This window comes from Arachis stenosperma, chromosome 2, assembly GCF_014773155.1.
Source record: "Arachis stenosperma cultivar V10309 chromosome 2, arast.V10309.gnm1.PFL2, whole genome shotgun sequence".
In the NCBI taxonomy this organism is placed as follows: domain Eukaryota; kingdom Viridiplantae; phylum Streptophyta; class Magnoliopsida; order Fabales; family Fabaceae; genus Arachis; species Arachis stenosperma.
The window spans coordinates 13476447-13489046 of NC_080378.1; the positions used below are offsets into that span (position 1 = coordinate 13476447).

At 26.2% G+C, this 12600-nt stretch overlaps 1 protein-coding gene across 1 annotated transcript; it reads right to left on the minus strand.

The window, feature by feature from the left end:
• Positions 1 to 4522: 4522 nt before the first annotated feature.
• On the minus strand, positions 4523 to 5931 carry LOC130961294 (auxin-induced protein 22D-like). Its single transcript, XM_057887070.1, has 4 exons — positions 5540 to 5931; positions 5238 to 5452; positions 5053 to 5152; positions 4523 to 4972 (listed from the first exon to the last, which is right to left on the minus strand). Exons 1-4 carry the CDS (start codon positions 5788 to 5790, stop codon positions 4900 to 4902), a joined length of 639 nt encoding a protein of 212 aa, XP_057743053.1. The 5' UTR covers positions 5791 to 5931; the 3' UTR covers positions 4523 to 4899.
• Between the last annotated feature and the right edge of the window lie 6669 nt (positions 5932 to 12600).

Sequence of the window (12600 nt, forward strand, 5' to 3'; positions counted from 1 at the left end):
GCTACATTAGTTGGTCAATGGAATAGAGTCAATAACCTATACAATATTAGAATCCAGAAGGAAAGTGGAATATAAACAAAGTTATCTAGTTATCATTGTACTTTTTATTTATTTATCATCATTGGATAGAGTGTAGACTCTAATTATATTGGGATTCACATTTATTTTGATTATTCATGGTATCTCACAAAGCCGTTGGTCAGTGAGTTGCTGCGTGTACAAAGCCGGATTGTCCATTTAATCGATGGAGGGATGGATGGATATTATGTTAACTTAGTATAATGATTATTTTCATGTAACATTTATTGTTTGGGATTGTGAAGATGTTAGGCAAACCAAACTCCAACTTCGGTGGAGGGGAAGTTGATTGATCTGAATCATGTGTCTGCGTCATTGAAATGGTGAAAAATGGAAGAATCCAATGAGGCAACAACTCAAAATTATTAAAGCAAAGCTAGTATCTAGGATAATGACTAAAGGGTTCATGCATCTCTTGTCTATTTTTGGATTGATGAGTTTAGGACGTTACCATAACCATGTCTGCCCAATTTGGAGAATCCCATGAGTGCTAGGCATGGACACTGTCTCACCACAATCAGTGAGTTTTGAAAATCATCATCATCATCATCTCTTTGTAGCATCTCTTAAACTGGATTATTGTGTTATTAGGACTACGACTAATTCATTCCTGTGAAAGAGGTAAAGATTTTTCAGTGAGACTCTTTATTATTATTATTATTGCCGCCGGAACGTCGCTTGTGTCACCAATTTTGACGAGGTTAACAACCCCACTATGGTGAAAATAGTTAAGAACCCACCTTGGTTGGCCAAACCAAGAATGCACCTCTTATTCTCAAAGAATTTAGAAGAAAATAAGCACACAGCTTATTTCATATTCAAAAATCAACTTCAACTCTATTTCATAAATAAAAGGTACATAAGTTATTTATAGTAGTGAGAGAAGGAAAAGCCTTCATAACTTGGACGATATGAGACTAATACATAACACAAAGTTTATTATCCTAAACAATATAAGACTTGTATTCCCTTATCAGAATTAACTAACATAATTAACCTACTAACTCTACTTGCTTCTGTGTCAATTATTATTATTATTATTATTATTATTATTATTATTATTATTATTATTTCACTGTTAAAACTTAAACTTGAGACCTCTGATGAATAAGAGATACTGGCTATCTTAATCAATCATTATTCGTTGATAGTATCCTTTCTTCGACAAAAATTAAAAAAAAAAAAAGAAGATAAATCGATACATGACACATTTCACAAGTGCAGTTTCTTTTTATTCATGTATATAAGGGGTTTTTGCTACTTAATTAGAATATTTGGTTAATGAATAGTTTCTCAAATTTTAATCTCATTATACCACTATAAACAAATCTAATATATTAATTAGTCTTTTACAAGTATGATATGACAAATTTGATTATGTTGTTGATTTATTATTTAATTAAAAAATATATAAATAAATATATATGATTATATACAAATTTATAATAACTGAATTAATAATTAATTTTTTGTGTATATTAAGGGTTTTTGTTTAGTTTCACATATGACATGAGATAGATGTACATATAAAGGAAAAAAATAAAGCATAATATCCTCTTTATACTATAAGAACTGATTGATTGGTAAAAATATTTTCTGTTTTTATTTTTTATTTTTATTTTTTTAAAAATAATTTTTATTTTTAACATTTTACATTTAAAAAAATACTATTGATTTATGAAAGAATAATTTATTTTCAAATGTTAAAAATAATAAAAATATATTTGATTGGTCATTTTCAAAATATATTTTTAATATTTTAGAATATAAAATTATATTTTTATTAAATGTATGATTTTTAAAGGGGGCTCATCTAGCCTTGGAGAATGAGGGAAAAGCAGTGGTAGCAATAGCTTTGCGTGCCCATACACAAAGGTGGAACCGGTGCTACTGACAATGAAACGCCATAATGATGAGGACATGGAGCTGGAGGCCGTGAATCAAATTGTGACACAACCTTTGTTGATGAAGGGAATGAAGAGCGGATTCTTAGGGTGATATATGATTTGGTTAATCAAAAAATTAAATCTGAAACCAAAAATTTATTTTTAATTAATTAATCAAATTAATTTTATATAATAAAATTGATTATTAATTTATTAAAAAATTTAAAAATTAATTTTTAATTAGTTATAAATATAAAAACTGATTTAAAAAAATTGTTTTTGAAAAAAAATCTGTTTTTGAAATATAGATATAATTTTTTAAATTATTTTATTAAATTAATTAATTAAAATATAGTTATAATTTTTTTAATTGGTTAACTATATTGATTTTTTAATGTACGTCCGTACTGCACGCTGATGAGTGATGATGTGGATAATAGAGGTGAAGCTGATGCGAATTAGGGATGTTCGCGGTGCAGTTTGGATCGGTTTTAAGTAAAAAATTCATCTGATTCGAACACTAATTTTACTTGCAGTGCGGTTTGGATTGGATGACTTTAAAAAAAATTCGATCTGATCCGATCAATTTCAAGCGGTTTGGTCAAGCGGTTTGGATTAGATTGGATTTGTGATTTTGTAAACTAAAAAAATTAAATACATAACAAGTCGCAACATCAAATTTTAAATAATCAACAATGACGTAACAAGTCTAAACAATATTTTAAAAAACCAACGATAATATAACAATAGAAAAAAAATTATAGATTAGTTAAAATATATAAATAAATAATATTTTGAACATAAAACATTTATTAAATAATAATAATACATGAATAATATAAAAATGTATAACAAATTGAACATGTTATGGGTATAATTGTAAATATAATAATAAAATAATAATATTATAGCACATTGTGCGGTTTAGATTGGATTGGAGCGGTTATAAAAAGTAGATCCAAGATCCGATCCGATCCGATACAATGATTTACAAAAAAATAGAATCTAATCAAATCTAAATTAGTGCGGTTTTAATCGATTTTCGGTTTGAATTGAATTAAATAAACGATTTAATTTGAATTAGTTTGAATTTGAACACCTCTAATGCAAATGCTAGTGGAACAAAATTTGACAAAGGGAGCTGGGTTGATGAAGATGGTTCCGTTGGAGGTGGAAAACTAGTACATCAGGGAGATGTGGTGACTTCGAGCCATGGGAAGTTGATGCTAGAAAGAGTGTATTGGATGAGCAGACTTTGAAATGGGAGGAATAGATGCTTGAAAATAGAAGAGCATGAAATTTAATAGTGGAGCCAGGGATAATGTTGTATAATGAAAAAGATAATATTATAGTAATTTTTTATTATGATGTTATCGAATTAGATATTACGTGATAGAGGGTGTTTATAGAAAAATATTTGTCCATTATAAATAAAAAAAATAACATGTAAAAGATAAGATGATTATTGGTTTGTCTATAAAAGTAGATGATAAAAGAAAGACTTAATTTTTAACTACATATGACTTTTTAAAAGGTAATTTTTTGAGACTTTTGTCAGTTTCAAACTAAAAAAGATCTGTTATAGGAGATTGTAAATTTTAGAATGGATTATAATAGATTTGGAATTTTTAATAAAAGCGAGATTTATACTATTTGGAATTTTTAATAAAAGCGAGATTTATACTATTGAGAGTTAAAACGGAAATATTTAAAAACGAAAAATAATTAACTAAAATTTATTGTATTTAACATATATTAATTATTGTAACAATTAATAAATATTAAATAAAACAAGTTTTGAATTTTTTTTTATCTCTCTAACATTACTAAGTTAAAACTAGTGAGTCAGTTGTATAATATTTTAAAGTTGATTAAACTAGCAAATATCAGAAAGGATAGAGTTGTGTAAAAAATTGATAAAAAAAGAGTATTTTCTATTAACTTTTTTATGTAGGTGTTGTAGAAAGAAATGTTTTTAGAGAACGTCAAAAAGAACTATTTGAAGATGTTTGGTTCCACCAAAAATAAAATTGTTTAGTTGATTTGTTTTGAAACGGTAAAATGAATACCTAAAAAAGATTGAATAGAGAATTATTTACGAGGAGGATAATATTATATAAAAAATGATATATATATATATATATATATATTTATCATTTATTTTTTATTATAAATTTATTTTGCAGGTGTGGTGTATATGATTATTTAATTTTGGGAGGTTATAATCTTTTTTAGGTATATTAAAGAAATATTTTGAGAATAGGACAAGTGTTTTTACTAAAAAATGAACAAATTGATGTGTTTGTTTGTGATTATTTAAAATGGCTTGATGAAAAGAAATGGAAGGATTTTTTTATAATAAGAAAGCAGGTCTAAAAAAAATTAACAAATTCTTTTTTAGTTACAAAAGATAGAAGAGATGTGAATACTTTTTGTTGTATACTTTATTCTTGTTTTGTTCATTTTTCGTTTCACACGTTATTGTGTTGAGCGAGCTTATTTGTTTAAAAAAAAAATTCTTATATAATGCTGGGAAGATAAATATAGATGTAGTCATGTAGATCAGACCATTAATTTTGTTTATTAAAAAAAAACGTTACAACTCGTAGATCCAACTTTTATACATATAATAAGAATTTGTACATAAAACATATATAATGTATTGCAGGACAAAATGAGATATGATATCGTACACCCTCTCTGATCTGTACAATTAAAGTAACATCATTTGCTTTTCTTCATTTTTTTTTTTTGTTTTGTTTTGGGGATTTTTAAAAGCATCCATAGTCAATGAAGAAGCAAGGGTTTGTATATGGGCTATGGCACCTTGCTAGCTAATTGGTAATTACTATTATGACCTCTCACATAGGCACAAACCAAACAAGGAATTCAATTCTCATGGTCCACTATTTCAATGCTTTAATTACTCCATGCTTCATAAACAACCCAATCCCTTAGCTTCTGATTCTTTCACAATCCTTAGCCTCTTGCAGGAAGAAATGAACATGCTGCAATAATATAATTAACATGAGAAAATAAACAAATAAATAAATAAATAGAATTAAAAAAGAAAAAGAAAGAAACTTACTTCCATGGCACATCTCCAACCAACATCCAATCACCATCTTTGTCTTCATAAGTTGGAGCAAATTCAGATCCATTGTAGCCTTCTCTTTCTGAATATTCACCTGAATTAAAATTAAAAAATATAATTAACAAATTATGCTTTTCAATAATAGAAAAATCATATAATCAATTTGATTTGGTCCTTACCAAAAGTGCAGTTGAACATATTTTCCAAAGCCAAGAGTAATTGTTGGTAGGTATTGTAAAAATTGAGATCAATCTTCCTCAAGTAAGGTGCACCTGCCATGCTCACTTTCACATACACCTCTTCTCCCTTCTTCTTTTGTTCTTGTTGTTGTTGTTGTACACCATTGTTCTTCCTGTAAGATCTAATTGGTGGCCACCCCACTACTACTTGTGCTCTGCATTTATTTCAATAATAATTTCATTATTATCACAAATTTGAATAATATTGGATTTATTGTTTGTGATATATGTATATGACTTACTTTGAGGGTGGGACATTTTTGTCTTGGTCATCATTATGATGAGAAATCATGGTTCTCTTGTTGCTTTTGAGCTCTTCCTCATCATCAATGGATTCTTCAGGTGAAGATCTCTTGTTGCTTCTAATAACAACACTTGATGATGATGATGATGAGTAACTACATGATGAGAGTTTCTCATCATGTTCATCAGCACTACCTGGCAAACCCAACCTCAACTCTGTTGCCTCAAGGTTCAAACCTACTTTCTCCATCTGTATATTTTTCAATTGATCTAATAATAATAAGAGATGCTCACAATTTCTATGATAGAGTATTATGAAATTTCTTGTGAGAGAGAGAGAGAGAAGGAATTGAAGATGTGGTGTGTGATGAGAATAGTTTGGTTGGTGATTTATTTTTATAGAAACATTAGGGAGGGACAATATCTAGGTGACTTATTCTTTTGGTGCATGAATTTCAAATCTTTACATGCAATGGTAGGCTCCTCATGTGGACAACTTATTCCATCTTTCCAAAACACTTATTAGTTAAATTCTGCTCTATGCATTAATTAATCAATTAATGATATTATATTTCATAATATGTTAAAAGAAATAATCACTCAATTAAATTGGATTGGTCTAATAGTTAACTCATTAATCTGCTTAAATAAGTATTAGAGGTTCGAATCCATAATAAATTATTCCTTGGTCTTGTCAAGTTGAAAATACCACAAAAAAGCCAAAAAAAAAATCACTCTACTAATAGATAAAATATAAAATTTACCTGAATTTAATTTCATGAAAATAATTTTTTTAATTTTATCCTTTTGCGTTGAGAAACATTTAAAGCCATTCAATTTATTTTCATTAATATAACATTCGTAAGTTATACAAATACTAAGTAATAAATAACCAAGGATTTATTATTGGTTTGTAATAACATTTATTTATTTGTATATATTTTTCACATTTTAAGCTTTTTTTTTTCAACTCTTAAAACAAAAGAATTAGAAATAAAACATAACATTATTATATACAGCAAATACTCTTGACATCTATATACAATAATTATAGAAATACAATTGTCATAAGCTAATGTGTATTTATTTTTTTTTAAATAAAGAAAATATGGAAATTTGTTGTGGCATCCATAATTGAGAAAGAGGGCCTACAAGCACACGGTTGAAGGAGCGCGTGGGGGTGGGGGTCAGAAAAGGGGGGACATGAAAAAGCATGGTTGTAGGAGTGAGAGGGAACAAACACAGCCCATTGGTCCTCAAGATCGTGGACCACATTAATGGACGGTTCTGATTCACACAGAATCTTGGAGCGTTGGATCACGGGGTATACAGGGGATAACCTCATGTGATTGGATCCCCATCTAACATGTGGGTGGATGTTCTTATCACTCTTAAACACACAAATGTGAAATGCCAATTCACTTTTTCTCTGGGTGATCCCATTTAATATTTTTATGGAAAAATCAAAATAAAATATGCTTGCTTGTATCACCTTATGTTATATTATTTCAGCTCTCTAATTTTTTTCACCTCTAAAATCATAATTCACAAAGACTTTTTTTTTTCAAGGTTTAGAATAATAGTGAGTACTAGTAACACTTATTTATTTATTTATTTATTTGTTTGTTTCAATACAATGATTGTGATTTTTTTTGGATTTTAAACCTTTATATAATTATACTGTATAACAAAATTATGACACTGCAATTTTTTATAGAAAAATAAAAATAAAATAGAAATGACACTGAAATATATTACATAAAACAAAAAAAATTATCACAATAAATATAAAATTTGAATTGATTTTCACGTCACATCACAAGACAGCTTGTTGTTTAGGATTTAGGATATATACAATTTAATTTTAAAACAAATTTATTTAGATAAAATATTTCATTTTTAAAGTAAAATATAAGAAGATACAAAAAATATTGTCTAAATAAAAAAATACGAAAAAGAAAAAAAAAACAGAACATGTTGAAAGAAAGAAAAAGTAGAAGAAGATATGTTGGGCAAAATTTAGGTGTCACAATTAAAAAATTTTAGTATTAATTTTAAGAAAATTTGGTGTTATTTTTGTAACTTTTAATTAGTTAAAAAAATTGTGTCACTATTAATAAAGTTTGGTGTTAACATTAAGAAATTTTATGTGTCAAGTTTAAAAAAATTTTGGTGCTATTTTTTTGATAAATTTTACACAATTCAAAACTTCTCTCTTCCTCTTTATCATTGTCATGGTCATCATCTTTTTTTTTTCTTCATTTTTCTTGTTTTAATTTTTCATAGTTTTTTTGTTTTCATTCTCTTAAAAAGAATAAAAATAAGAAAAAAATCAAATAAACAAAAAATTAAAAATGTTGTAATATATAACACTAGAAGGAGGAGGAAGAAAAAAAGAAAAAAATGTAGCAATAATAGCAGCAATAAAAAAACGACAAAAAAGAGGAAATACACGAAAAAGAAAAAGGAACGCGAAGAAGAAAAAATGCATAATTCACGTGCCCTTTGTGTGAGTAATTTTTGTTGGGTTTTAACCAATTTAATTGGACTTGATTGACAAAAAATATTTGAATATGTAGTAGAATTGAATTCATAGTTTTATTATAATACTTTAAATAAATTTAATTATTCTATTATGATAGATTTATTTAATTATTGTAAAAATTGATTATTTAATTAAAAAAATATATAAATCAATTTATATAAGTATATAAAATATATAATGACTGATTTTAAATATACATATAATATATTTTATTTATATATACAAGTTCTCATATTCATCAACTAGATTCTAAACCCACCATACTGAACCAAACTTTAACTAGTTGGGTTTATTCTTTCTGGTTTATATTCCAAGAGTCTTGTTTAAGCAATATATAAAAGTAGAAAAAATATAAAAGTTAATGTTTCAAAATTTAAAAAGCCAACTGGTTTGCTATATGGGCAGTGGTATTAAGCACATGAATCACACCTTGTTTATTTCGCCCACATTATTCATCACCTTAGCTTACAAGTAACAATATCATCATCACATTTTAAATCAAACCCTTAATTATTTAAGATGTGGTCTTTTCCAATCTTTGGTTATGTATCACCTTTAGGTCAAATAAGTGACCAAAACACATTCAAATATACATTGAATTGTGCTTAAAACACATCTTTTTAATTACCCTTTACGTCTCTTTTTGTACTTGTATAATTTAATTTCACACTGATTATTATAATGGGTACCACAATAATAACCAAACACACTTCTTTTATATACATTGGATGCTTCTATAGATATTCTATATATGGCTCCCTTAATATAAAAGATATCTAAATTCATGAATGTGTGACAACCATTATTATTTGTTCAGCATTATACATATATATACATGGAACTTTATGCAAGATCATGGATTTGTGTGTATTGCTATTATGATGAAAGGTACCAGTCTATTTTGTTAAATTAAAGGGAGAAGAGAAAATTTGGATAAATGTTAATTGTTTATAAAGAAATTCTCCTTAATTACAAGAATAGTAAAATAGAGTTGTTGTTAACAGATTAACAACTTAAAATAGAACAACAAATTCTGTTTTGTGCAAAAGAATCTGTTGTTACACAATTTATCACTATTCACAACTACTCTCTTTGAATCCTTCATTGATATGTAGATGGCAAATTATTTTTCTTTTTTTAATTCAAATCAATTGAATTGTAGTTAAGATTAAGTTGAGCTAACTCGCTCAAATTCAACTTGTTAATAATTCGATAAATTGAGTTCATAAGTTTATGCACTGAATTTGAGCCTAAACTTAAATTCGTATATTAAATGAGTTGAGTTTAAACTTAGTTTATTAATTCATGAATTGACTAAATTATATATATAATTATGTATTTTACACATAATAATAATAATAATAATAATAATAATAATAATAATAATAATAATAATAATAATAATAATAATACATAACTTTACACGTCTACGCACATAATAATTATAATCATGTTTGTTAAGGAACATTGTATTTCATTTTTTTCATATTCAAAATTGTAATATCTTTGTTTGTTTTATTATAAGTTGAACGAATAACAAGTCTAATTAAACTATGATAAAAGAGAGCGACATATCTATATATTAATGTTTGATATAAAATTTTATAATGATCTTATATATATAATTTTGATAAAAAAAACATATTAATATAAAATTTTATAGTCATCTTATATATATAATTTTGATAAAAAAAAAATCATGAAATATATATAAGTAGAATGGGCTACCCAAAAATTTGTTACTCGACTTATTTTAGGTTTAACACGACTTTTGTTTTATTAAATAGATTAGTATAGGACTTTTATAAAACCAATAAGCTAAATATATAGGTTAGACCATTAAAATTTATAAAATTTGTTAGACTGACTCATTAATCTTTCCATACTCAATTAAGAGATTGAGGGTTCGAGTCTTTTATTTTTGATAAAAAAAAATATATATGTTTTATTAAATCACCACTATACTATACGGGTATATGTCGTCTATATATTACTTTTAATATATATAATTTTGAATATAATTTATATAAATGGACTATAATTATAAATTGGATTGTGACTTATGATTTATGATTGATATATCAATGAATTATAATTATACTGGATTTGAATTTAGTATGTATATAATGTTAATTTAAATTTTTTGAGTTTACGAATTTAAGTTAAATCATGAAACAAGTTTTTTATTAAATAGGTTCGTGAGTTTATTGAGCTTTTAAATAAATGAGATATCTATTTATCTGAGACTATCTATTTTCATAATAAGTAGCCGTATATATAGTTGTAGCACAATGAAATAATTCGCGAGTAGAAATTAAAACACTCTTCAAACGTGCTTAATGTTAATAATATGAATAAGTACTTTCATAACAACGAATCATAATTGGATAATTAAGTAATAACCAAAATAATTACTGCTAGCTACCAAGTTAGGTATTGTTTGAACTATAAACAAAAGTGCAAATCAACAAACACACTACTATAAATAAATAAATAAATAAAATCAGAATACATGACACATGTTGGGTATGTTGCTAGATCATAAGAGAAGAGTGGCCAACAGAGCACTAATTAATGAGTGTCACAATAACAAAGGTAATTGATTAGAAAACAAAGAAAAATATTATATGTACATACTTTATTTTTCTATATTTACCAAATCATAATAATTAAGTTTTACACCCCATTAATAATAGAAAAATGTACATCTATTGAATATAAAGGATAAGTAGGACATGGTGTTTTCAATTGCCAACTCAACTTTCTATGCTTCTTTGTTGGACTTGTAACACAGACACAGACACAAAGGGCCATCGCATTTTCTTCCAACCAGTTAAGTTGAATAAGAACAATTAACATTTGCTTGCTTCGTTGTTTGTCGATTACTCTTTCCTATTTATGTAAAGTTATATAAGTATAAACCCAAAAGAAATTCAATCATGTTACGTGAGCATATATAAAAGAGCAACCACTAATCAATCATTGCATATAAAAATACATATTTAGTATTTTATAATTTTTTATTATGTACAACAGTAAATAAATTTAATTTAATTTGATTATTCTATTATAAAAAGTTTAATTATTTTTTATAGCTGATTATTTAGTTAAAAAATATATTAACCAATATATATAAATATACATCAATATATAATACTTAGTTTGATGCCTAATTACATATAATATTTTTAAATAAATTATATAAGTGTGATTTATACATCAAACTTATGCAAACTATTTTTCTTAGGATAGATTTATTTAGATATAGACCCTAAAATAATAATATGATCCTATAATTAATATTAAACTCCATCCCCATCTATGTTCATTTTTACAAATGTTGAGTTCTACTTAAAAGAGAAGATGAGTTAATATCTCTTGTTACTTAGGGTGTATTTATTTATAGAGATGGGACATTAAAATAGAGACACAGAACCATAAAATCGTATTTGACAGAAGAGATATGAATAGAGACAATGTGTCCAAAGATACTAAATTAGTATATTTTGTGTCTATCTTGACAGAAATGACATAAAGACACTAATAAGAGACAAAACCTATTTTTTATTTTTTCTTTTATTATTATTGTTAATTTTTTATAATTATATTTTTTGTCTCAAAATTTTTAAATAAAAAAATAAAAATAAATTAAATTTTCATAATTTATTCTAATTTATTACCAAATAAAATATAAAAACACAAAAATTTGTGTCTCTATTCTTTATATCTTATTCTCAATCCTGTTCTTAAAAACAGAGGTAGTCTTAATACTATAGCCTTTGTTGCTGTGAGACTCAACTTCAAAACCAAGATTTGATGATTTCTTTTTATTCCATGATTCCCTCTTCTTTCTACCCACCTTTCTCTCTTTCACTAGAAGAATTGAAATATATATATAGTATTAGTGTTGGTATAGTCAAATGATATATATACTAAGAAAATTTTTAAGTGTACCTAAAATATATATTAGTATTTTAATAATTTTAATAATTAGTTTCAATTAATATATATTATATATATTTTATATACTTAAATTTAACAATTAAAATTATTAAAATACCGATACATTTAAAATTTTTTCCTATATTTGACGCGTATTAAATATAGAGAGAATGGGGAAGAAAATTAGGTAGGTGATGAATGATGAAAGAACGTTAGGTGATTAATGTAATATTTGGAAGTATAGTTGGGGGGCACTACACTAGTACCTAGCTAGCATGCATGATTAATTCATACATCTTTTCAAAACAAAGCATACACACGTGCGGGATGCTTCATGGTGATGGTGAAATGTTGAATTGTATGTGGGCCTTCATCCACACGTGGGTGATAGGTTATATGGTGTTAAATTAGGTAGGACAATGAAGGCCCAAAAATTAATTGTTTAGGTTAAAAGAATTAGTCCCCACCCTACACCCTAATTGTTTCCTATGGTTTACCCTACTTGCTGCCTTAGAATTCATATGATTTGATTTGGTTGTTTATTTGGCCATGCCCATGTATCTTTTGAAAGGC

Bases quoted from the DNA above. Each gene is read 5' to 3' on its own strand.
- LOC130961294 (XM_057887070.1), bottom strand. From the start codon at position 5,790: ATGGAGAAAGTAGGTTTGAACCTTGAGGCAACAGAGTTGAGGTTGGGT. The intron at 5,153-5,237 runs GTAAGGACCAAA...ATTTTAATTCAG, and splicing joins TATGTTCAACTGCACTTTTG to GTGAATATTCAGAAAGAGAA. The intron at 4,973-5,052 runs GTAAGTTTCTTT...ATATTATTGCAG, and splicing joins GTTGGAGATGTGCCATGGAA to CATGTTCATTTCTTCCTGCA.